We start from the raw sequence: 27,745 nt of genomic DNA, 5'->3' as shown, positions 1-27,745 counted from the left end.
AGACACCGTTAGTAACACTGAAAGGCACCCACAGGAAGTGAAAAAGTTTTCCGTCAGCCTCGAAGCCCGTGTAGAGCCAGTCGCTCGGGTGAAGGGGGAATTGATGATAGGCCGATTTGAGGTCAATGGTCGAGAAGACTCTGTATTGTGCAACCTTATTGACCAAGTCGGCTATCCGGGGTAGAGGGTACGCATCCAACTGGGTGAAGCGGTTGCTGGTTTGACTATAATCAATCACCATCAGGGGATTGCCCACCCCTCTGACCACGAGGACCTACGCCCTCCAGGGGCTGGAGCTAGGGACTATGATCCCTTCTGCCAAGAGTCACTGAACCTCAGCCCGAATGAACCCCATATCCTCCTTGCTGTAGCGCCTGCTCTTGGTGGCAATCAGTTTACAGTCCAGGGTGAGGTTCGCGAAAGGTGACAGAGGGGCCACCTGCAGGGTGGTGAGGCTGCAGGTCGCTGCTGGAGGCTGGGTGCTTGATTTGGGGGGTGTCCGTAAGCTGCGGGTTTAAACGGTGAGCGGTGGTTGGGGTCACACTCCTAAACTGACTCTGGAAGTCGAGGCCCAAGATGATTGGCGCACAGAGCTGGGGCATGACCAACAACAAAAAATCATTATAACACTCCCCCTGCACCGTCAGAGATGTCACACAGTACCCCCGGAATCAAATCTGCTGTCTTTCGCTGCCATCGATACGGAACTGGTCATTGGCCAAATGGGTATCGAGAGTCTACAGGCCACCTCAAGGTGGATAAAACTTTCGGAACTGCCACTATCAAAGATTTGTGCGCATTCACCTCGATCTGCATCATGGAGTTCGTGATCGGGTGAGGGCTGGCTTGGTTCAAGGTCATCGATGCCAAGATGGGTGCATCGTCTTCGTTGTTGGTGGGGTGGCCCGATGTCCAAGATAGCGGCGTCCATGTTGACCATGCTGCCCGGTGAAGAAGATGGAAGTGACGTCATTGGGGGCAGAAGTGATGTCACTGGTGAGAGTTGCCACTGCATAGAGAATGGAGGCGGGAGCGGGTAAAATGACGCTTGCCTTACTGCGCACACGGCCGGTACTGGAAGCTCCTCGGCCATACACGCTGCGCTGCTTTGAGATGGGGCTCTGGACCTGCAGACACGTTGAGAATGGCCCTTTTTTTTGCAGCCTGGGCAGGTAGTTCTTTTTGCGGGGCAGAGACATTGTGGATGTCTCAACTACCCACAGAAGTTGCACCTCAAGGATCCCGGCGCCACTGCAGCCGCAGTCGGGTCGGCCGTCCCTGACACCGACTTCCAGAATGACGGTCCTCGTGGCGGTGAGTACTGGATAGGCCTGCTTCTGCCCACGATCGGCTCCATGTGGCGCTGGGTCGAGTCTAAGGTCTGGCCAGTTGGATCATCCGTTTCAGTGGGAGTTGATCCTCCTTGAGGAAACGCTGTTGAATATAGTCCGACCTCAACCCCGACACTCAAGTGTCCCAGACCAGGTCCTCCATGCACTGGGCCCCCGGCACAGGGACTGTGGGGTTCCCCAGTCTTTTCCCAGTGTGATCAGGGCTCAGATGAACTCTTCTACCAACTCACCAGGCTGCTGTTTTCTGGATGCCAGGAGGTAACGGAAGTAGACCTCATTGATTTTGGGCTTATATAGTGCCCGCAGCTCAGCCATCACCTCAGTGTAGGTCGCGCAGCTTCTGATGGCCTGGAAAGCCCTCTGGCCGACTCTTGCCTGTAGGACTTTCAGCCTCTTCCCATCCGAGTCAACCAGTCCAGCAGCTGCCTCCAGAAAGTTTTTGAAGCAATCAAAGAGCTCTGATGCACCCGAGTCTTGGGGATCCACCCCTAGCTGATCGGGGTGCAGCAACTTCTCCATTACCGGAGACGTTAAAATTTTATGTACAATAAATTGTTGGGCACTACCAATTGCCCCAATAATCATATGGACAAAGACTGAGGGGAACGATAGGCTTTATTGTACAGAAGACTTGAGCTGGCCCGGATCCAAGCTAGGGAAATGCAGGGAAGGGAGAGGTGGCTCGACCTTTATGGCCTGGGTCCCAGGGGAGGAGTCCAGGTGAGAGTGTCATCAGGGGGCAGGCCAGCCCAAGCCTTTACCAGCCAATTAGTACATACAATCCATACCATTACACCCATGTTGTCAAACAAAATGGAAAGAAGAGTGTTCATTGTGTGGTGGATGATCACCTCCACCTATTTGCCCATTCCATCAGTTGCTTCTTTTGTCTGAATGTTAACGGACGACAATTACCATTTACAAACTGCAGAAGGACTTGGAAACAAAGAATTTCTGCCTTGCGAAAGACAAACCAATAATTTGGCACATTTCTTATATATTTATGTACATGCCCCTCACAAAAAAAAACGATTCACATTTAATGGGTGGTGTCATTGACCTGCTCTCATACATCTAAATGAATTGAATCATTTTTTTTTTTCAGTCTTATTCCATTGGTAATTGAGCTCGCTCAGATGCCAAGTCTATCAAACCCTTGCAATAGCCTCCTGATAGGCCAAGTGAAAAACTGAGGTAGCTTCTGCAATGGATCTTCATGGTCAGGTCAGTATCATGGTCCACAGATTGGGAGCAATGCTATAATTTCACTTTGTGTACTGAGTCCAGCAACTTCTATTTCAGGAGTTATGCAAGCCTATCAAAGATTGTCAGCCATCTTTGGGTAACCACTGCCCTAGGGCTTAGGTGGTAGAATCATCATAATATCATAATTCCTAATACAATTAATAGCTGCACCCATTCAAAAGAAGAAACCTTTCTATAAAGCATCTTTCATTTCCCATTCAGTGTAACCTAAAGCTTTCCCATTCAGTGTAACCTAAAGCACTCAGTGGATGAATCAAGACAGCACAGAACATGGCAGTTAATTTTTTACACATCACATTCCCACAAACAGCAAAGTGGCATTGACCAGATAATATGCTTTCACCTGCTGCTGAATCTGGGATCAGTATTAGGCAAGAGACTGGGAACATCTCTCTATCTCACCTGGAAAATAATGCAATGAGCTGTTTTGAATGAGATGGGGCCTAAGAACTTTGACAGCGGTTTGTTTAATACTTCATCTGAAAATGACTCCCCGAATGGTGCAGTACTCTGCTAATACTCGTACTCTCCGTCCTCACTACATTCTATAGAGGATATATCGAGAGCATCCTGTGCAACTGCATCCCTGCCTGGTTTGGAAGCTGTACCTTCTCGGACCGCAAGACCATGGAGAGGATAATTAAATCAGCAAGAAAGATCATTGGGGGGGGCTCTCTTCCTACCATGAAGGACACTCAATGCAGGCGAAAGGCAATAAACATTGTAAAAGACTCCACACACCCCTCATGTAAACTGTTCTCCCTTCTGCCATCTGGTAGGAGGAACTGCAGCATTCAGGCCCATATGTCCAGATTGGGCAAAAGCAATGCCAATGAATAATGCGGATTTCTCAAAATTCAAGAAAGAATCACCGTTTAGATGGCAAATGCAAACAATACGATACCTAGGTATACAAATAAATAAAAACCTCAGCCAGCTATATAAACTTAATTATTATCCACTAATGGAAAAAATACAGGAAGATTTAGAGCATTGGAAAGACTTACCATTAACACTAATAGGAAGGATAAACTGTATTAAAATGAACATTTTTCCAAGGATACAATACCTATTTCAGGCACTGCCAATACACTTGACAGAAAAATTCTTTAAGGAGTTAAAGAAAATAATAAGGAAATTTTTATGGAAAGGGAAGAAACCGAGGATAGCACTAGATAAATTAACAGAATGGTATAGACAAGGAGGCTTACAACTGCCAAACTTTAAAAATTATTATAGAGCCGCACAATTAAGATACCTATCAGATTTTTATCAAACAAGGGAAAAGCCAGATTGAACTAGATTAGAATTAGATAAAATAGGGGAAAAGATACCTGAACACATATTATATAAATGGGATGAAAAATTGGTACAACATAGAAGTTCTCCAGTATTACATCATCTACTCAATATTTGGAAGAAGATTCATGTAAAAAGAAATAAAACAAATTATCAATAACCAAAACTAATATTGACGCAAAATAAGTTACTCCCTTTTACAATAGATAACCTTTCCTTTAGAGAATGGGAGAAAAAAGGGATCAAAAGAATAGAAAATTGTTTTTCAGGAAATAGATTATTATCCTTTGAACAAATGAAAGATAAATAGAATATAACTCAAGATACAGTGCTGGCATATTACCAATTGAGATCCTACTTGAAGGACAAATTAGGAAGCAGTCTGAGTTTACCAGAGGGAAGTAACTTTGAATATGTGATTACAGATACAATGATAATCAAAAGATTTATAACAAATATGTATATTAAACTGCAAGAAAAGGAGAATGAGGAAACAAATGGTAAAACTAAACAAAAATGGGAACAAGATTTAAATATAAAGATAAAAAAGGAAACATGGGAGAAGTTATGTTCTGGAACGATGAGAAATACAATAAATACAAGGTTACGTATGATACAATATAACTGGATACACAGGCTATACATTACACCTCAAAAGTTAAATAAATGGGACCCAACAGTATCTGATAGATGTTTTCGATGTAAAAAAGAAATGGGAACAACAATTCATGCAATCTGGACATGTGAGAAAGTAGAAAAATTTTGGGAAGATCTAAACCAAATATTAAATAAAATTACAGAAAACAATATACCAAAAAACCCAGAGATCTTCCTCCTAAGTAGCATAAAAAACAAAGAATTTGGAATTGATTTGGATGATGCACAAAAAAGATTTGTTAAGATAGCTCTAGCCGTAGCAAAATAATGTATTATGTCAACCTGGAAATTGGAAGATAATTTGAAAATACAACAATGGTATATAGAAATGAATAAATGTATTCCATTAGAAAAAATAACATATAGTTTAAGAAATAATATTGAAATATTTGAACAAATATGGGAGCCTTACATGAAACACAATAGCGAAAACCTACCGGGGACATTCACTACCTAAATTAACGAAAGGAGAAGGAAATGAAAAGAATTGACTCAGTGGATTTCTTGTTTATTTTTATTGAATGACAACATTGTTTGACTGGTTTAATGTATCCTAGATTTTGTACTTTAAATGGTCGGGAGGGGGAGGTAGGGAGGGTGGGATGGGAGGAGGGAGGGGGGGAGGAGAAAATGGCACTGTATATATTTGAAAAGGAAAAAGTATGTATCATAGTTAATGTGGTTTATGGTGTGAAAAATAAAAAAAATTTTAAAAATTTAAAAAAAAAGAATATATTTTCATTGAAAAGAGAAGCAACACATGGAAGGGATTGAAGATATTGCTGTTCATTATCTTTATTTAAATACATCACAAATCGTTTTATGCACTAATGGTAGTCTGGTGTTACAGAATAATTTCTAGAATAAATATGCACCACTTGTGAACTAATTAATGTCTTTGCAAGCAATGGAGTATTTTTTCCACATATTGAACATAGAGGCTGCTGAACCAGCTACACTGTTGCCTACTAGTTGTCGGGTAGAGCAGCAGAACCACCAGAAAGTTCATTAATTAATCAGAAAGATAAAGTAGCTGCTATCTGGAAAAATTATAATAAATGAATTAAAATAGGAGCGGAAATCCACCACAAACCCCAGAATGTATTTATTTTGACACAATTACAGCTGTGGCATAGTTGAATCTTCGAATGAGCGAGTGGGAGGAATCTGCACAGTGGCACCCATTCAGACTTCAAGCTAGCAGAGATCTTCAACCCCATTTTCATACTGTTTCTCCATCTCATGCAGCCCCAGCTGCCGATACTCAAACGTTAAACGATTGATATGCTCGCCACTGGATACAATGCGCACCACAGTGTGGTCACAGCCAATCTTTGTTTGTGCTGTGGAAAAAAAAACGTAATTATAAACAGACTTTGAACTGGTATTTCAAGCATATAAGAATTTGGAACAACTGGGCAGCAGACCAAACAATAACTATCATTGAATCAGTGCTGAAGCATTGTGTACTTTGGTTCAGTGAACTGAATGTGTGCATGTGGCAGTGATTGTCCATTATACAGTAAAGCCCTGGGTATCCGGCACCTCTGGGGATCAGTAAATGCTGGATAAGCAAGTTGTTCAATTGCTTGAGACTCACTCCTACAATGTCTAAATAATGCACCAGCATTAAGAATAAACACTTTAAAGGACAAAATACAGTGCAAAATATAAAGTAATTTTAAAATCAGTATTGTAGTCCTTAATTATGTAAAGTTCACTTTAATCTGGTAATTCCCATAACTTACAAAATTTAAATTTAAATCAAACACTGGCATTATAATAGTGTGGCGCTAACCACTATGTTAACCATGCTGCCATCATAATTAACCTCCCCTCCCCCATGTTTACATAAAGCCTCACTAATATACTTAATAATATACTGATAAAGATAAAGATTCTTACTAAGCAGGGATAAGGAGATACTTTAAGAGAATCACCCAAAGCCGTGCGGTATCAACTAGCTCTTCATCCTGGGCGATGTCATTTTATTCAAACACAACTTTATTCAAACAGCTGCTATGGGCAAAGCACGACCAAGACCCTCCACTGGCTGAATATTTGTCCCCATCTTCACCAAAGGTTTATGTGTTACTTCAGAAAACATTTACCTATACAATTTTAAACTTTTATTTACATTTTTATTTATTTTAATTCTATCTATTTATTTATTTATTTATTTTCTCCCTTTTTTTGCTGGTTGATTGAGGTTGCCCGTTATTTAAATTCAGGATTATGGGTTGTATAGTACTCACTTGTGAAGTTTGGGAATTTTTGCCTGAAACATAGACGGAATCGTTTGACCAGATTAGCCTGGAGCAGCTTTGTATTTGAAAGAACTGTTTGGATAGTTTAATTCTCCTACTCTTTCCCCACAGTCCTACAAACTTCCTTTACTAGTGTACATCCAACACCAGGGATTGAAATGTGTTTCTTGCTTTGGTGCAAGTAACCACTTTCTCACTGCCCTAGGACATGCAGACAAAGATACTATTAAACCCATTAAATTTAAATTTAGACATTCAGCATGGTAACAGGCCCTTTTGGTCCACGAGCTCATGCGCCCAATTACATCCAATGAACCTACACCCCGATACATTTTTTAAAAAATATTTTATTTAGGAATTTTAAAACCACATCTACAATTATTAATCGAATAAATTGCAAAAAAGTACAAATATGGTATATATGTATAAAGTAACAATCCCTCCCTCCATTCCTCCCTCCCTCCCCACCCTCACATAAAAAAAAGAAAAAGAAAATAAGGAGAATGCCAAAAAGAGAAAAAAAAATCTCGTTATACTGGAGCTAAGGGATACCAGTATGACGAGCTTTCTGAGAGTCCTTCACATTTTCATGTCAACACATTGTGAGTATGGACTCCGTATTTTCAAAAAGAAATTATATTTATCTCGCAAATTATAAGTTATTTTCTCAAGTGGAATACAAGAACGCAATTCAACATGTCATCTCTCCAATCCTAAATCTGTATTTGATTTCCAAGTAATGCCAATGCACTTTCGAGAAACTGCTAAAGTTTATCCGCAAAAATTCAATTTGATACTAGTTAATTTTAATTTAAGACTAATCATTTTAATATTACACGACAAAAATAACATCAATCTAGTTGGAGTTTTACCTTTAATATTTTCTCCAAATTTTTTTTTACCTCTAACCATAAAGGTTTTACTCTCGGACACTCCCAAGTAGAATGAAAAAAATGAACCAATTTCTTGATCACATCTAAAACATAAATCTGATACTACCAAATTCAACTTCTTTAATTTTTAGGGAGTTAAATATAATTGATGTAGGAAATTATATTGAACTAATCTATATCTTACATTAATAATTTTCATCACACTATCCTGACAAAGTTGCATCCAATCATTTTCATCTATTTGTCTTGCAAAATCAACCTCCCATTTTAATCTTGATTTATGAATTCCTATTCTAGGAGCTGTTTTCTAAAATAAATGTATTCATACCATCCTTAATTATTAATAATTTGAATTCATTTTGTCTCAGTAATCCCAAATTATGACCTATCTTATCAAACAAAAGAGTTTTAATTTGATAACAACAATAAAATTTTCCTTCATTCATTGAAAAATAATAAATTCACCTGGTTCAAAACAATCTTCCTTTTATTCCCATTTGACTCCACGTCATTAAAAATTGATTATTCATAGAAAAAGGAAGAAGTCTATTTTGATATAAAAGTGTCGAATGAGAAATTAAACCCTTTCCTCCTATTTCACAATCGATTTTGTTCCATAATTCAATCAAATGTCTCAAAATATGTATATCTCTAATTCCTGTTAATAATTTAGAATGACATGCGTCATTCAAGGCATCGAGAGATCGAAAGGCAGGGACAGGATTTGGAGCTCTGGTGGGTAGGCAGCTGGGGTGAAGATCCATGGTCGGGCCATTGGGAGCTTCGGTGAGCAGGCAGGAGGCCGGGGCAAGGATCCACGGTCAGGATGTCAGAAGTTCAGATGGGTGGGTGGTCAGAATTTTGGAGCTCCGGTGGGTGGGAAGTCGGGGGAGAGAATTTGTGAATGGGGCATCGGGAGCTTGGATGGGTGAGTCATCGGGGTGTTGGATACTCAGATGGGTGGGCAGTTGGGGTGTCAGGAGTTCAGACAGGTGGGCAGTCGGGGCATTGGGAACTCCAGTGGGTGGGTAGCCGAGGTAAGGATCCACAGTTGAGGCACTGGGGGCTAGGATGAGTGGGCGACTGGGGCAAAGATCCACGGTCGGAACTCAGATGGGCGGGAAACCAGGGCATCAAGAGCTCTGGTGGTGGGTGGCCAGGGCAAGGATCCGTGGACTGGATGGCAGGAGCTCCAGAAAGTGGTTGGCAGGCAGCAGGGGCTAGGCTCAGTGGTTGGTGCATTAGGAGTTTGGATGGGCGGGCAGTTGGGGCCACAAAAGTAGTGGGGGTTGACCTTGCATAGGTCATATGAAAGCACGTCATTTTTGGGCCAAAGAAGAGGTGGGGGGTTTCAACTATTACATGGTTACGGCAATTATGTGAATAAATGCAATACATATGATGCCCACTGCCCTGGCCTCTTCAATCCCCTTGGTCACCTCTTCAAAAAACTCTATTCACAGTGTAACATGCACCACCCTCCAGTCTTCTGACATTTCACCCGAGGTCAAAGATGATGTAAATATTTCTGCAAAGGCCTCTGCAATTCCTTCCTAGCTTCCTGAAAGGTATGAGGATGCACTTGATCAGGGCCTGGGGACTTATCCACATTAATGGGCTCCAACAACTGCTTGGTACACACATAGCACATGCAGTTCAGGTCATTGCAACTCATCTGTTTCAATTCCTTTGTTTCCATGATCTTCTCCACAGTAAAGATTGATGGGAAGTGTTCATTTTCAAATCTCAATCATCTCCTGTGGCTTTACATCAGGGTGGCATGTTGATTCTTAATAGGACAGATTCTCTCCCGAGCCACCCTTTTCCTCTTCATATATTTGTAGAATCTCTTGGGATTTTCCTTTATTCTTTCCACCACATCCATTTTATCGAATTCTTCTCTTTGTCTTTCTGACTTCCCTCTTCAAGGCATTTTCTGGATCTGAACTGCTGAAATCTGATGTATAGTTTCTTCTTTTTCCCTGATCAGAACCTCAATGGCTCTCATCAACCAGGATTTCCTAAACCTGTCTCTCTTGCTCTTCAACCTAACAGGAACATACTGTGCCTGAACTCTTGCTATCTCACTATTAAAAGCCTCCCACTTTCAAATTCAAGTTTATTTGTCATCTGATTGTACCAGTACAACCCAACAAAACAGCATCCTCTGGACCATGGTAGAGAAGAGTACAAAACAAGCATATGGATATAACACACATACAGACAAGTGATGCATACACACATTATATACTGTAAGTACATATATTAAATCTTCTTGATAAATAAAAGAGTCATGAGAGCTATTTTAGCTGTCATTCAGTAGTTTTACTGCCCATCGGAAGAAGCTGTTCCTCAGCCAGGTGATTCTGGTGCTGATACTTCTGTATCTTTTTCCCAATAGGCATGGCTGGAAGATGCTGCATGTGTGGAAGCGGTCCTCCCTGATTTTGTAAGTCCTCTTTAAACAACAATCCCAGTAAATCCCATCGATACAGGGGAGGGCGGCCCCAATGATCCGCTCTGCCATTTTTATGGTCCTCTGGATTGAAGTCCGACTGATGCTTTTCCGTAACCATCCCACATTGTCATGCAGTCAGCCAGGACACTTTTGATAGGGCCTCCTGTGTAAAGTTGACAGAATAGTGCCTGGTAGCTTTGCCTGTCTCAGACTTTTAAGGAAGTCCAGTCGCTGCAGCACCTTTCTGACAAGTGAGGAGTTGTTATTAGGTGTACAGGGTAGTCACTTTTTAAGTGGGCTCTGAGGAACTTGGTGCTCTCCACTCTCTCCACTACTAAGTTATTAATGTGTCTTGGAGGGTGGTCATCCCTATTCCTCCCAAAGTCCACAATCATCTCCTTTGACTTGTCCATGTTGATAATAAGGTTGTTATTCTTGCATCATTTCATGAGATTTTCCACCTCTTCTTTGTATTTCAACTCATTGTTGCTGCTGATGAGGACAACTATGGTTGTGTCATCTGCAACTTGATGGATCTGTTGGAGCAAGATCAGCCATTGCAATCATGGGTCAGTAGTGTGAACAAGAGAGAATTGAGCACACAGCCCTGAGGTGCACCAGTGGTCAGCGTGATGGTGCTCGACATTTTGCTGCCAACCTGGACAGACTGCAGTCTTTCCATTAGGAAGTTCAGAGTCCAGTTACAGAGAAGGGTGTTGAGTCTCAGAGAGGGCGGCTTCTCTACCAGCCTCTTGGGTATGATTATTGAGCTGAAGTCAATGAACAGCACCTTGGCATATGAAGCATCATTTGCCAGCTATGCCCTTTTCATTCTCAATAATCCATTGCAAGTTCTGGCCTAATACATCCAAAATTGGCATTGCCCCAAGTTAGAACCCTCACTTGTGGACCAGACTTATCTTTCTCCATAACAATTTTAAAACTGATAAATTTATGGTCACTACTCACCCATTGACATCTCAGCAATTTACCCTATCTCCTTCCCCAAGAGGCAGCCCAGTGTTGAGCCCTCTCTCGTAGGGCCCTCAATATTTTGAGTTTGGAAGCTTTCTCAGACACACGTCTAAGTCCTTTGCACCATGGGTGAACCAGTCAATAACAGAGAAGTTTAGATCTCCCATAATACTATCTTATTATTCTTACAGGTGTCTGCAACTTCCCTACAGATTGGCTCCTGCAATAGACAATCCACAAGAATATCACTCTAATCACCGCTCTATATATCTTACCTTGTAACACGACACTCTTACAGCGCAATTGACCTGGGTTCAAATCTGGTTCTGTGTGTAAGGAATTTAGACATTCTCCCTGTGTCTACATGGGTTTCCTCTCTCCATTCAAAAATGGATGAGATTTGTAGATTTTTGGTGTATTTGAGCAGCATGGGCTCGTGGGCTAGATGGGCTGGATGGACCTGTTACTGCGCTGTTTGTCTAAATTTAAAATTTAAAGAAGGTAAACTGCATACCCCATTATCTGACTATCACACTTGTAGCATCTGTACCCTGGAACGTTGAATTGTCAGCCTTGCCCTTCTCTCAGCTATATTTTTATTACTGCTATAATATCTGAGTCTACCAAACCAATCCACACCCTGTTCTCCTATGTCTTATGGACTTATGGTTCATCTGCCTTACCTGTTGTTAAGCCTCTTGCCTTGAAATAAATGCCATTTAAACCACCAGCCTTTCCTCTTTCTTTGTTGTCCTCCTGCATGCCTTCAATACTAAACTTGTTCTCTTTGACTAGATTATTTCCTCCCATTTTAATATGGACATACAGCATGATAACAGGCCATTTCGGTCCACGATTCTGTACTGCCCAATTTACACCCCATTAATCCACATCCTCGGTACGTTTGGAACAGTGGGTGGAAATCGGAGCCCCTGATGAAAACCCACGCAGACACGAGGAGAACATACAAACTCCTTACAGACAGCGTAGGATTCAAATCCTGATGCCAATCGCTGGTTCTGTAAAGGTTTCGCATTATCCATGCCACCCATCATCTGCATCATCTCTGCACTGTACCCCAAACCCTGCCAATCTAGTTTAAACCCACTTAAGTAGCATTAGCTAATCTCTTTTTCAGGGTATTAATCCCTCCCTCCCTTTTAGGCATTACCTCTCCCTCTTCTACTAAGCACTTTGCTTCTTCCTGGACCAAAGACTCTACCACCATCCACCTCCACTTGGCAGAACTTGTCCTCACTCTAAATAACTTCTCCTTTATTTCACTTCTTCCATGTGTTTTTTACCTCTTGTACTGGTAACCTCTGCTCATTTTTGATGGCATACAGATGCAGCTGATTGATCTGTTGCCTCATAGATCAACCCCAAACATGTTTCCCCTGTGAGCATACAGGCTACCTCTTGTGCAATATACAAATGTGTTGGAGGAACTCACTTCCCAGCTTCTTTCTCCCACCTGTTCTGAGAGCTGACATAGACCTAATGGGCTGAGTAATCTCTTTTTATGTTGTAAGGAAAGATACAAAAGTTGAAATATAATAATATTGTAAAACCTCAGAGGAGATTATTCACACAATAATATATCCTTGTTGCTCTGCAAATCCCAATATCGTAAAAATTGTAGATTATTATAGTCAATTGATAACTAAAATACAGTAAAACTTCATTAGAACGCAGTTGGGGTCCAAGATTTCATACCGCGTTACAGCCGAGTCGCGGAACAGATGCATATGAAAACAGAAAACTGTGACTCAAACCCTATAATAAGTTCTTTAAGACCTTTAAACTCCACATAATAACATACACATCTTGTAAATGTCCATTTATAAGAGTTCATTTCTGAGTTTGTGGCTGTTAGCCTGGCATCCTAAAATCAATGTTTGGGGTCCACAGACACCCGCGCTATAAGCGATTCCGCAGATTAACGAATCACATTCTAACGAGGTTTCACTGTATGTAGGGAAAAATAAATAAATTACTCCACAAGAAAAGACCATCTAAATACATTTAAATACATTACACGGAATTAACCTCTCTCACCTGATCCACTGAATGAATAGCAAATTTCAGCTACTGGATACATCCTGCTGGGGTCAAGTGAATTTCCTCCCAAAAGTTGCACAAAATCAGTTGCTCCACCACAGCTCTTAACAGGTACCTAATGGAAAAGCACAGGAAAATCTGAGAAGCTTTTCCATATGCAATATTCCAATAAGGATATAACACAAAACAGAATGAAATAACGTACCCAACAGCAATATGTTACAGACGACATTGGGGAAGTCTGTTGGACTTATGAATTTGTTGAAATATGTTGGCTATGTTTGCATCCTGTTGGTTCTCAAAGTGAATTGTTTATTGTCACATACACTAAGATACAAGTGAACAGTGAAAAGCATGTCATATTCTTCAAGTGAGGCTGTCGTGAATTGTACGTCAAGTTTCACATAAAAGCCCACAGGATATAACTTGGAAATGAGTTCCAAATGTCAAACCTGTCAGAGGTGTGACATTTCTGCAGGAGTTTCAGGTCCAATTTTTGGAACATTGAGTTGTGACCCCTCTGGGAATCGAGAAATAAGCTTCACATCTTTACTATCCTTGTCAAAGTGTTGTCTGTCTCTCCTCTCCCAGCCTTACTCCACATCTTAAATCAATGCAAAGCTGTTTCTGGCTTCACAGCAAGTGGGGAAGTGTAATTCAGATATCAAATGGCCTGAATTCAATTTATCAAAGTGCTGTGTGTCCACCTCCAAGGGTTATGTCACACCTTGGACATTCTCACCAATTGATGTGTAACTCAAAGGTGTGTTTCTGAGAGCTAGCCAGCATTAGATGCCAATGTGTTATATACATCCACCTAGATTCGCAGAGCCCACCTCACTGACAAAAGGCAAAGGAGGAAAAACCCAACACCCAACCCCAACCAACCAATTTTCCCTTGCAACCGCTGCAATCATGTCTGCCTGTCCCGCATCGGACTTGTCAGCCACAAACGAGCCTGCAGCTGACGTGGACTTTTTACCCCCTCCATAAATCTTCGTCCGCGAAGCCAAGCCAAAGAGAAGAGATTCACATGGAGTGAAAATCCATTTTCACTGGGTGGAGAACAACAAAGCTCCTTGTAAGTTCATCCATGATCATCGGTACAAAGATAAGAAGAATCTTATGTGTATGAGAGTAGGTTTACTATACAACAAATTCCATCTGGAGGATAATGTAATGCAGAGTGCAATTAATAGAATGAAATATAACAGGAACATACCTGTGTTAATCCTTGAACAAAATTAATTCATTGAAGATATGCTTCAAAGGCTACTTTGAATATACAATAATTAGAATTATGGATGGTTATAAAACTAGGAATTTTCCAAGTTTTCACTATTTTGGATTTGTTTCTCATGGGGTGATTTTTTTTTAAATCAATGCAGGCTCAGAAATAAAACATACTCCAGTTTTTGAAGTAAATGTTAGCTACAGGAACCCTAAGACAAGTTTGGGCTGCAGAGTTTTGCCAAAATATTGCTTGAGTTGGAGTTTACTCATTAAAAGGAGAGCTTGGACAAACTTGGCTTGTTTTCTCTTGAGTGTCAGAGACTGAGGAATGACCTAATAGAAATAGATAAAAATTATGAGAAGCATAGATAGGGTAGATAGATTCTTTCTCCCAGGGTGAAATGCTTATGAAGAAAGACTGGATAGACTAGAATTTAGAAGAATGTGAAAGGATCTCATTGAGACAATTATAATTCAGACAGGACTATGCAGATTAGATGTAGGAGCAATGTCGGTGAGGTCCAGGGCATATGGTTACACTCTAAGGGTAGGGAAAGCTGTATTGGGAAGGGTTGTGGCTGTCACTCAACAGCACTGCCCCCTACCTAGTTGGACAACACACCAGCTGCCATCAAGGTATGTTTCCAGTGCACACTTTGCCATTAAATTACCTGGACTGGACTCTCCAGCCTGCCTATACTTGGCCTTGGGTCATTGGCTCTTGTAATTGGATTACCCTTCCTGGCACCAAGCCATTTTACCTTGCTAATGACCTGTGCTGGACCCCAGCCAACCAGCACCATAAAGGTGCCACATGTGGTTTTTCCTCTCTCTTTGCCAGCTTGGGACCACCCTTATTCACTCCAGACCTAGAAACATAGAAGGGTGCTGAAGAAATTGTTGATAAGATGTGCACTGTTTAAAAGGATTGGGAACATTGAATTAGTGTCCCTTGTAGCCTGCACTGAGTCAAGGGGTGGTGGGGCATCATGGTAATTTTTCGAAGCTATGTACCAGTTCCCAAGCTATTTTTCTCATGTTCTTTATTAATTGTATTGTGTGTCACTCCTGATATTACTTTCCCACGGCTGCTGTAAAATGTGTGTGTGTGTGTGTGTGTGTGTGTGTGTGTGTGTGTGTGTGTGTGTGTGTGTCTGTGTGTCTGTGTGTGTGTATGTGTGTGTCTCTCTGTGTCTGTGTGTGTCTGTGTATGTGTCTGTGTGTGTGTCTGTGTCTGTGTCTGTGTGTGTGTGTATGTCTGTGTGTGTCTCTGTGTGTGTGTCTCTGTGTGTCTGTGTGTGTGTCTGTGTCTGTGTGTGTGTCTGTGTGTGTGTCTGTGTCTGCGTGTGTCTGTGTCTGTGTGTGTGTGTGTGTCTGTGTGTGTGACTGTGTGTGTGTGTGTGTGTGTGTGTGTGTCTGTGTGTCTGTGTGTGTGTGTCTGTGTGTGTCTGTCTGTGTGTGTGTGTTGCATCTGTTACCATTTCCCACATTTGCCTTCTGTAAATAAAATTCTTCACATCAAAAACTGTGTCCAGAGTCCTTGCCTTTGAGACTGACCAAACCTCTTTGCTCACTCAGAGAGTTCTGAACTTGTGAAACACCCTACCACGGAAAGTTGCTGGGGCCAGTTCATTAGCTATATTTGAAAAGGCGTTGAATATGTTGTAATGACTGAAGGATTAAGGGTTACGGAGAGAAAGTAGGAGTAGCTGCTGAAGACGTATGAATACTCATGATCGTATTGAATGGTGGTGCAAGCCCAAAGGGCTGAATGGCCTACTCCTGCACCTATTTTCTATAATTCTATTATATTAGAGGACATCTATTCAAGGCGATAGGGGTCAGTTTAAAGGAATTTTTTACATAGAGGGTGGAAGGTAAGGGGTGGTGGTGGAAGCAGGTACAACAGCAAAGATTGAAAGGCATTTAGACAGACACAAAACATGCAGAGGATTGAAATATAGTGGATAATTTCATTGATATTGTGGTGGGGACAGACATCAGTTGGCGTAGTGGTGAGCTCAACTCTTTTACAGCGCGAGCAATCAGGACCGGACCTAGGTTCGAAACCTGTGCTGTCTGTAAGGAGTTTGTACATTCTCCCCGTGTCTGCGTGGGTTTTCTTGGGGGGGTCCAGTTTCCTCCCACCCTTCAAAAACCTACCAGATGTGTAGGTTAATAGGTGTAATTTGGGTGGCATGGACTCATAGGGTTGAATTGGCCTGTTACAGGCCAATGTCTAATATATAATTTTTTAAAATTTAAATTAAAAAAAATTAAATCATGGGTCAAAAGTCCTATTCCTGTGCTGTACCCTTCTATGTGGATTCAGTTTGAACTGATTATAGATTTTTCTTCCCTCCTATCAGCATTTTATAATTCAGAGGTATGGCATGAGCAATGCCTGTCAAAACTCAGCCAAATAACTCAATAAGGAGAAAGAAAACATTGATTGGTAAAAAAAAGTGGGATAAAATACATATTTAGTTAGGAAAATTATGAGAAAATTAATTTAACTCATGGATGGAGGATAGATTTGATGTGTAAAATAGACCAGGTTTGCTCGCGAGAAATAAATTCATGATTGCTGAATCACAAATAGTCAATATCCCCTGTGGCTTGAAAGCCACCAATATCAAGGTACAAAATGTACAAAGTACCAATCATCTTTGTATCTGCTGGAAAAAGAGATACAGTCTAAAGGCAATTACTGCCAATCTCAGGATAATTATGTGCTCAGCTCTATGCTTTGCAGAATCAGGTTAGAAATTGATTTAATTTACAATCCTTGTCTGACATAATTGCCAGTTTCAACTTGTAATTCTGATCAGGCAAAACGAATTATATAACCTGTTGCCCTTGTCTGATTCTCTTTAAATGTTTTCATATATTTTAGTTATTAAAGCATACAGAAAATATTCATAAAATTCTTAAAATAATAGAAACATGGATGAGAGAAGGGCAAGACTGTCAGCTTAATATTCCAGGGTACAGATGCTACATGTGTGACAGAGGAGCAGGGCAGTGAGGATAAAGAAGGGTAAATGCACTCTGCAGGAGAAACTCAATGGAATAAGCACCATAAGTGATGAAAAAAAATGTTTGATGTTTTGACCTGAACCCCTGATGAAATGTAGGAGAGGCAAGTGTAAAGGGGACAGGGTGAGAAGGGTGAGACTGGGGCCCTCTGTGGAACTGGAGAATCAGGGAGAGGTGTGACTGGAGGTACAAAGGCAGCACTTTCAACTGGGCAGTCTACAGATAAAATGCCTTTGATTCCATCCCACTACACCCTCATCACCCCACTAGATTCTTCCTTTCTCTTCCCCCAGTGCCCCTCAATTCCATCTGATCTCTCTTTATAACATCTTTTTCTCATATTTTCTTCATATCAGATTCCAGCACGAGGCAGCTTTTGTCTACTTATCACACACTCCTTATATGACTCCTCTTTGTCCATCTGACCCTTTTGCTTTTTGCCTCTCTCTCCCTTTGTCTGGCATCTCTCAATCCACTGCCTCAGTTCCTCATAATTCCATCTGGTGTACCAATACCCCATGGGGTCCCCTCTCTGCTACATTCCACCCTGTTGCCTTTACACTGGCTACTCCTACATTTCTTCACTCTCATAAAGGACTTCAGCTTGAAACATTGACCATTCCTTTTCTCCCACTGATTCTGCTGGAACCCCTTAGTTCCTCCAGTAGGATGTGTCCAAAATATGCTGTCTCCTTTGTGTCTCAAGGAAAACCCAGGGAATTACATGCCACTGTGCTTGACATCAGTAGTTGCAAAATTACTGGAGGGGGATTCTAAGGGGCAGGTTTTTACCAGCGTTTAGATCAGCAAGGAATGGATGAAAAATCACATCTCACCAATCTGATTGAGTATTTTGAAGCAATGAGGACAGGGCAATAGATATTGTATATAAGGACTTTAGCAGGGCCTTTGTCAAGGTGCTATGTACCAGTTTAGTCTGGAAGGTCAGATGAGTTGGGATCCAGTGGAAGGAGGAAAAGCATAGAAGTGGATGAACGTTTGTCTCATGGGAGACCAGTGGTGTGTTGCAATGGTTGGTACTGTGTCCACTGTTGTCTGCCATGTACATTAATGATTTAGATTGACATGTAGTTAACATGATTAGCAATTATGCACATGACACAAGGGTGAGGAAAGGAAGCTTATAAAAAGGATCCAGATCAGTTGGAAAGGTAGGTGAAGGGATGGCACGAGGAATTTAGTTCTGACAAGTGAAAGGTGTTGAACTTTATTAAGTCAAACAAGGATGAGATTTACACAGTGAATGGTAGGGCCCTGGAGAATATAGAACAGATGGACCAAGAAGTAAAGGTGCATAGTTCCCTGAAAGCAGCGATTCAAGTGGACAAGGTCAAGAAGAAGGCATTTGGAACCCTTGTCTTCATTTGGCATGGTATTGAGTAATAAATTTAGGACCTCATGATTCAGCTGAACGAAGTATTGATGAGATCACACAGAGAACTATGGGGAGTTTTGGTCATCCAGCTTTAAGAAGGAGGTCAATAAATTGGAAGGGGTGCAGAGGAGATTCTCCAAGATATTGTTGTGGTTCCCCAGAGTGTAAATGAGGGATGATCTTCCAGAAGTTTTTAAGAGTCATGAGGGCTCACAGTCTTTTTCTCGGGGTAGATGAACTAGTGGGCATAGGTTTAAAGCGAAGGGATGAGATTTAAAAGGGACCTGATAGGCAACTTTTTCGCTCAGAGAGTGGTCCATATCTAGAATGTGCTTCCAGGGGGAACTGTAGATACAGGTGCAATCTTGACATTCAAAGACATTTGGGTGGATTTTAACTTTTAAAAAATAATCAAAGTGCTTATTTCTTATGTATAAGGTAAGATGGCATTAACAACTAATTTGAGGTGCTTTGTGACTAATAGTTACCAGTAAATTATTGGAGTGTCCCAAGGTCAGTTCTGAGATCTTGACATCTGTTGGGTAAATGATGGAAAAGCTGCAGTTTCTCTTCTGATGAGGGATGATCATAGTGAATCTTCCATCAGGAGTCTGGGAAATCACATTGCAAGCTTTGAAAATAAACAAACAACATTTGAGAGGCAGAATTAACTAAAATGTTTTGCTTCCAATGGAGAAGATTGAGGGTTCAAGTTCCACTCCAGAGATGACAGCGCAAAAAAAAATAGCAGGCTGACACTCAAGTGTCGTACTGGCCAAAGTTGGAGGTTGCTTCACTTGAGCTGTTAAACCAAAATCCTATCTGTTTTCCAAGGAGGACTTGGAAGAATCCATGACACAATTTCAAAGAAGAGCAGGTGAGGCTGTGTCCTGGGTATATTTTCCTTTAACGGATGCCTTTAAAACAGCTGCTCTGGTCATTTTCACATTGTTCTTTCTTGGGACTTGCTTTGCACTGATTGGGTCCACATCTTGAGAAATACAATGTTAATTATGTTTCTTATCTTTAGATCTGGTGCATCTGAACGATAAAGAGTAAGGAAATGATCACATTTCAATCACTTATCTGAATTCAATTTTTTTTTAATCAATACAAGAGTAGTTACCAATAACACCAGCTTTTATTGACCTTAAGATGAGCAACTCTCGAGGCCAGTGATTCTCAACCTTTTTCTTTCGACTCACATCCCACTCTAAGTGATTCCTATGCCATTGTGCTCTGTGATTAGTAAGGGGTTGCTTAAGGTGGGACGTGAGTGGGAAGGGAAGGCTGAGAATCACTGCTCTAGATCCAATTGTTACTGAAATATTTTGCTTGAGAAAAATTGTCATTGGCCCATTTCCTTTGGAGTTATGAAACCGTGCACATAACGAGTCAATGAGGTAAGATTAAAACAGTAGTTTTCAAACTTTTTCTTTCCATCCACATACCACCTTAAGCAATCCCTTACTCATCACAGAGCACCTAAGGTGTAGGGAATATTTAAAGTAGTATGTGATTGGAAACAAAAAGGAAACCACTGCTCTAGGCCATTTCAGAATGCAAATAATGATCAATATATTGTTGTAATTTGAGGATCCTATATAGACTAGGCTTGAATTATTAAGGGGGGGGTTACTTGAATGATAAGGAGATGCTGCATAGGTTGTGAATTTTTTTACCTTGGAACATAGGTAGCTAAGGGAGGGGCCTAATAGATGTTTATAAAATCATGAGGTACGTAGGTAAGGTAAATAGTCATAGCCTTTTCCCAGGGTGGATGAATCAAAAACTAGTAGGGCTTAGATTTAAGAGCGGGAAAAGATTTAGAAAGGGATCTGAGTGGCACTTTCTTCACACAGATGGTGGTGGGCACATGGAATAAACTGCCAGAGGAAATAAAAGTGAGAATAGCGTAACATTAAAAACACATTTAGACAGGTCATGGATAGGATAGGTTTAGACCAGTGGTTTTCAAACTTTTTTCTTTTCACTCACATACCACCTTAAAGTAATCCTTTACTAATCACAGAACAGCTATGGGATAGGGATTACTTAAGGTGGTATGTGAGTGGAAAGAGGAAACTTGAAAACCACTCGTTTAGATGGATTTGCGTTGACCCCAAGCAAATGGGACTAGCTTGCTCAGCATGGACATGTTGGGTCGAAGGGTCTCTTTCCTTGCTGTGGTACTCTGCGACTCTAAAAGGAAAAGATTATTTCCTGAATCCAGATGAATTTTAGCTTAATGCATTTCACTTTATTTAATTAGTTGCATTTACATTCATTGTCTCCCACGGTGGAATTCCAACTTGTGTTTTCCAGTTAAAGTCCTGGCCTGTTCTTCAAGTTCAAGTTCACATTTATCATGTGTACTGAGGTACAGTGAAAAGATTTCTTTCGTGGGATGTCCAGAAAGTCTATCCATAGCATGTGCAGCACAACAAACAATTACAAACAGTACAAACATTAGAGTTACAGTTAGAGATCAGTTAAAATATTTACTTACTCCAACATTATTTTACCAGTGTCAGATCAGTTAAAATATTTACTTACTCCAACATTATTTTACCAGTGTCGGATTTGTTCAGTATTCCTGATAGTCAAGGGAAAGAAGCCATCCTTGAAACCTACGGTGCGAGAGTTCATCTTTAGTATGTTGGCTGCTTCTCCAAGGAGGTGCAAATGGAGTTGTTGGAAGGTTTGTGTGATGAACTGAGTTGCGTTCACATTTCTCTGCAGTTCCTGTGGTCTTGAGCAGAGCAGTTCCTGTACCAAATAATGATGTATCCTGAAAGGATTCTCTCTATCTTGCTATTGACGGATGACTGAACATGCCACATTTCCTCAGGGTTCTGAGGAAATTGGTACAACTTATTGGCCATTGCATTGATTGTTGCCGGTATTTACTCCCAGGGTCTGCTCTCTATACCTCAGCACCGTTGATGTTTAAGTTCAAGTTTATTGTCATATGTACCGTGATGTAGTGAAAAACTTGTTATGCAAGCAACCAAGCTAGTCATGCCATACATAGCAAATAAAACATAATACAGCAGGAGTGATCATTTGGCACAGAGCAAAGACAACATTATTTTGCTGGTGGGAGGTTCATTCAGGATGTTGTTTGTAGTAGGAAAGAAACTGTCCTTGAATTTCATGGTCAGTGATCTCACACTTGTGAATTTTCTTCCCAACAAGAATGGGGTGAAGAGAGTGTGGCTGGGGTGGAATGAGTCTTTTAATATGTTGGCTGTTTTTTCAAGGTAAAATCTTGACGGTGAGGAGGTATGGGGGGGTGGGGGGGACTTGGGGCTCCTGTGTGGTCTGCAATAGGTTCATGACATGTCATCTCACTGGCCGTGCACTAAGCCCTGCAACATCTGGACAGCATCTGGACAACAAGTGGCATAGTTGGCTTAGTGATTGAGCAATGTCTTTACAGCATCAACGATCAGGACCGGGGTTCAAATCCCGTGCTGACTGTAAGGCGGTTGTACATTCTCCTGTGTCTGCGTGGGTTTTCCCCGGGAGCTCTGGTTTCCTCACGCTATTCAAAACATACCGGGGCTATGTTAATTGGGTGTAAATTGGGCAACATGGACTTGTGGGCAAAAATAGCGTGTTATTATGCTGAATTTAAATTTGCAGCTACATTGATGAAAGCTCCACCTTCTTTGCTGCGATTACAATTCCCCATAGTTTCTTGAGGTCTTGGTGAAACAGCTCCCCTACCGTGCATTGATCGGTTATTTTCAATGTTGTACTTGTCGAAGTTCAGTGATGCAGGTGACATGACAAATTTCCCGAGGAAGTAGAGGCACTGGGAAGCTTTCTTGACCACTGCGTTGACTAGGTACGCTGCTGGAGATGTTTACTTACTCCAAGAAATTTAAACCTCCTCAATGCCATTGATGTGGGGAGGGTCGGGGGTGGGGGTGGGAGTGAGCTCCACCCTACTTCAAAAAGTCTAACACCAGCTTTGTAATCTTGCTGACACTGATGGAGAACTTGTTGCCCTGGCACTAATCCATCAGTCTTTCTATATCTCTTCTATATATTCTGTCGACATTGTTAGATATTGAGTCTATGATGAAGATGTCATCCACAAATGTATGTATGAGATCATAGCAGCATTTGGCCTTACAGCCATGGGTGTACAATTGGAGAATGAGTACACAGCCCTACAGGGCACAGAGATTTGAGGTTGATCATGGAGGATTTGCTCGCTGATTACAGCCAGCAGGGCAGAAAGATATGGATCAAATGACAGAGAGGGTGCTGAAGCCAAGGTGGAAGCAATGCATTTGGGGATGCGTAGATTTGGCACAATTGTCTTGAAGGTGGGGCTATCACCAAGGTAGCTTGTGGTCCAGATGTTCCAGGGCTTAGTGCAAAGCCAGTGAGATGACATCTTCCATGAATCTATTGCAGTGGTAGATGAACTGGAGTGGTTTGTGGCTGGCTGAGAAGCTGAAGTTAATGTGAGCCATGATCACCCTTTCCAAGCAACTGGCGATGGTGGATGTGAGAGCTGGCAGTTATTTAGGCCCATCATTATGTTCTTCTTTGGCTCAGGGATAGTAGTGGTCCTTTTGAGGCAGGTGGGTACTTCAGTCTGTAGTAAGGAGTATTTGAAGATGTCTGAGAGTACTCCTGCCAGCTTGTGCACTCAAGCTTAAAGGACATGTCCTGCCAGTTGTTTTCCACACGCTCACTCTCTGGAAGGCTGATCCAACATCTGTACCAGTGACTGTGGTTGTAGGGGTGCCAGAGGTGTAGTGGTCTGTGCTGCTGGCATACTGGCTTTCTGTTAGAAGTGAGCATAGAATTCATTGAGCTCATTGGGTATGAATAATCTGTTGTTTGCTATTTTTCATAGTTTTATTTTATAGTGCATGCATGTCCCGTTATAGTCACCTGGTGTCTGTAAGGTGCGCCTGGAGCCCAAGTTTGGTTTGGTGCTGCCTCTTAGATTCTCTGATGGCCTCACAGAAGTCACACATGGATTTCGCTTTGGGCTGGGTCCATTGACTCGAACGCCTCAGGGCTCTGAATACCAATCCAATTATTCCATGATTATATTCCGACGAGTCAAGTCGCCCAGCGATCGTATTGTAAAATGTCAGGTGAGATGAAGATGGGATTTAGCCTAGTAACCCTCCAACTTTTCCTCTCTCCAACCCCTAATCACATACATAGCGTCAAACAATATTGTTTCAAAGATTACATGGGACAAGCAGCCATTACAGTGGAGTCTGAACATGAGAAGAGAGCTGAAACACAGCATGAAGAGCCTTCAAAAAGCAGCAGTAAAATATTTAGGAGACTATTTTGAATTCAAGTTTAAGTTTATTATCATATTATACCTAGTATATGAGAAGAATCTGTTTTTACAAGCAGTCCAGCAAATTACAGTGTGCAGTGAAAGATCGGGAAGTGCATAGCAAAGGCAGCATGAGATCAATATTGTGAGGATCATTCAGGATCCTGATGGCTGTTGGAAAGAAACTGTTTTTGAACCTGCTCTTGTGTGATTTCACACTCATGAACCTTCATGGTGGTACACTATATCCAAACAAAATGCTATGAAAGTCCATGCCTTAAAATAAACTTATTATACTTACGGAACGGATTGATTATTTTTTTTATTGTAAAAGAAAATCCATTTCCAGCCATGTGAATTCGAAAGAGGATCATTGCTACGTTTTGAGAAGACCTGATTGTTGTCTTAAAGTTGCTGCCTCCACAAAAATCAGCATAGCGCTTGGAGATGGGGAGAGCGTGATCCATTGAGCCAGGGAACATTTCCTCCTTCACTATCCAGCCATCAAAGACCTATGCATCGACACAAAGACATTTAGAAGGGCAGGAAAAGAATGATTCTGTGCACGTGTTAGGGCAATATTAAAACGAGTCACTGGTCTAATGCAAGGAAGCATTAAGAAGAAAAATGCACAAGTCAGTAAAAGGAAAAGGCAAAAATTATTTAAAGACTCAGATTTCAAATGTCTGAAATAAAGCTGGAAATGCAACAAGTCTGCATCATCTAAAAGAGAAAAAAAACCTCATTTACTTTTGTTTCCAGTATTTTGAATGGGCATTTCTGTACTTCCTGCATTTTCCATTTGAATGAGTACATCTATAAATGGCAAATAATGCCACATTGTGCAAACATGTACTTATTTATTTACCTGATCTTTTTGTAATGCTTCAATGGAAGATTAACAATATTACTCTGTAAGTAATACTACCTTCATTTCCCGTTCTTAGAATATTAGAGAGAGAGAGAGAGAGAGAGAGAGAGAGAGAGAGAGAGAGAGAGAGGGGGGAGGAAGAGTGCTTAAATCAATTGACGCTGTACTTTTCCACCAGCTTGATTCAGCATCCTTTCTCTAATCACTGCACTGCCATTTCTCCTCCTCTTGTTCTGTTTCAACAGAACCTTTTCAATCTGCAATTCCCACCAACAAAAAGGGGAAGGGTGATAGATGCAAGTCAATGGCATTGCCTCCAATCTTCTCTCCGGGCCACCCACATCACCCTAATTTGGACATATATAACCAATCCATCATCACTGCTTTGCCAGAATCTTGCATCTGTCTGTCTAAGTGGTGATAGAAAGGGTGACAAGCTGAAATGTTAACATTGAGGAAGCGTACAGGATTGAGATAGATCAGCTTGTTGAGTGGTGTCACAACAACAAACTAGCACTCAACATTAGCAACGCTAAGGAATTGGTTGTGGGCTTCAGGAAGAGGAAACCAGGAGAACACAAAGCAGTTTTCATCGAGGGCCATCAGTGGAAAGGGTAAAGAACTTCAAATTCCTGGGTGTCAACATCTCTGAAGACCTATCCTGAGGCAATCATGAAGGCACACCAGCAGCTATATTTCATGAGGAGTTTGAGGAAATTTGGTACGTCACCAAAGACTCCTGCAAATTTCTATAGGTATACTGTGGAGTGCATTCTGACTGGTATGGATGTGCCAATATGTGGTGGTACATCACCTGCCTACTGCAGGGGGAAACCTCTGTACCTGCAGGAGTGTAAGGGGACAGGACAACACCTGGCCGACTGTCAATCAGTAGGCCTGAATGGATCAACATTAGCAACTGGTTGGGTGTCAATCACCCTCCGGGATATAAGCCTGCGCCGGCCTCATGAAGTCTCACTCAGAGTTACTGCAGCTACAGCCAGCCTGGCTCTGTGGAAGTCTTTGTGGATTAAAGCCTGTTGTTCAGTCTTTACCTTGTGTGTGTCTGATGCTGGCTAACAGCATACCACACAATGCACAGGACAGGAAACAGCTACAGAGGGTTGTAAACTCAGCCAGCACCATCATGGGCATTGGTCTTCAATCCATTAAGGCAGGGGTCTCAAGCTTGCGGCCCACGGGCCAACTGCGGCCCTCGGGACAATAGTTTGTGGCTCCGCCTTAATATGAAAGTTTAATGTTAGTGCGGCCCGCGAGTTTGATATGATTGGCACTTTTCAGTGTTGTGTGCAGAGCTGAACGAACCTACCAATCACGGTGGGGTATATTGCTCTCGGGGGCGGGACATCGGCTGGGCTTATTGTGAATATAAGCATATTTGTGTGCATTTTCTATTTGTCATTATATGCACGCGGTACATGCGCAATTTCCGCGGCTGCTCCCACTTCACGCACTTCGGCGTCCAGTCTGAACCCGGAAGTTGTTGCTCAGCAGGACAGAAAAAGAAGCGGAAAAGACGCATCGGCTAAACACTGAAACAGAGCCACATTTCAAATTTTTGCAGACCCCTTCTCCTTTGATGTGCAAGATGCCCCTCCTGTGCTTCAAATGGAGCTCATTGACCTGCAGTGCAACTCTGAACTCAAAACCAAGTTCAGGGAGGTGAGTGGAAAAGCAGACAAGCTTGGGCAATTTTTGAGAGAATTGCCCCCCCAGCTTCCCTGAGCTTTCCCGAATGTTCAAGCGGACCCTGTGTTTTTTTGGGAGCACATACTTGTGCGAAAAGCTCTTCTCTACCTTGAACTTCAATAAGTTCAAGTACAGGTCCAGACTTACTGATGAGCATCTTCAAGCCCTACTGAGGGTCTCAACTGCCTCCTCCCTTAAGCCAAATGTGACTCGGCTATGCGAGAGGAAGCGCTGCCAGATCTCTAGCAGTAAGAAGTAGGCAGAAGAAGACATGTTCATAACAGTTTATGTTCAATGTTCCATTCATGTTCAGAAAGTTAAAGGTTAAAGAACTGTTAATACAGACATTTGAATCTGAATAATAATAATTACATTTCTCCAGTCAGCAACTATATGTGGTTTCTTCAGTCTTCTATATCTGCTGTATTATTATTATTTTCATTATTATTATTTTCATTATTTTTATTTATTACTGATTGATTTTATTTTTTTCTTATGAATTGTTAATTTATTTATTTTTTCATCTTATTTTGTGTTAAAAAATAAAAATAAAGACATTTGATAACATTGGAATGTTTTTGTAAGAGCTTTTCTTGTAGAAAACCTGATGCGGTCCAGCCTCACCCAGACTCTACCTCCAGCAGCCCCCGGGTAAATTGAGTTTGACACCCCTGCATTAAGGACATCAGTGTCTCAACAAAGCAGCTTCTATCATCAAAGATCCTCACCACCCAGACCATGCCCTTTTCTCACTGCTACCGTTAGGAAGGAGGTACAGGAGCCTGATGACACACACTCAACTTTACTAAAGCAGTTTCTTCCCCTCAGCCATCAGATTTCTGAACAATGAATCTTTAGACACTACCTCACATTTTTCTCTAATTATTTATATTTTAAAATCTTGCATTTAGGAATTGCAATTTATAGCAATTTTGCATCTGAAAT

At 41.5% G+C, this 27,745-nt stretch overlaps 1 protein-coding gene across 1 annotated transcript in view; it reads right to left on the bottom strand.

Annotated features, from left to right (window-relative positions):
* Nucleotides 1-5,344: 5,344 nt before the first annotated feature.
* The window catches only part of crhbp (corticotropin releasing hormone binding protein), a 29,499-nt gene continuing 7,098 nt past the window's right edge, over nucleotides 5,345-27,745 (bottom strand). The window contains exons 4-7 of the mRNA XM_069937893.1: nucleotides 24,521-24,731; nucleotides 19,385-19,527; nucleotides 13,226-13,343; nucleotides 5,345-5,917 (exon numbers count right to left, since the gene is read on the bottom strand). Of these exons, the coding sequence (XP_069793994.1) occupies nucleotides 5,772-5,917; nucleotides 13,226-13,343; nucleotides 19,385-19,527; nucleotides 24,521-24,731 (618 nt within the window). The 3' untranslated portion in view covers nucleotides 5,345-5,771. The remainder of the gene's footprint in view (nucleotides 5,918-13,225; nucleotides 13,344-19,384; nucleotides 19,528-24,520; nucleotides 24,732-27,745) is intronic.

This window comes from Narcine bancroftii, chromosome 1 (assembly GCF_036971445.1).
Source record: "Narcine bancroftii isolate sNarBan1 chromosome 1, sNarBan1.hap1, whole genome shotgun sequence".
Lineage (NCBI taxonomy): Eukaryota > Metazoa > Chordata > Chondrichthyes > Torpediniformes > Narcinidae > Narcine > Narcine bancroftii.
This window is presented reverse-complemented; position numbering and strand designations above follow the sequence as displayed.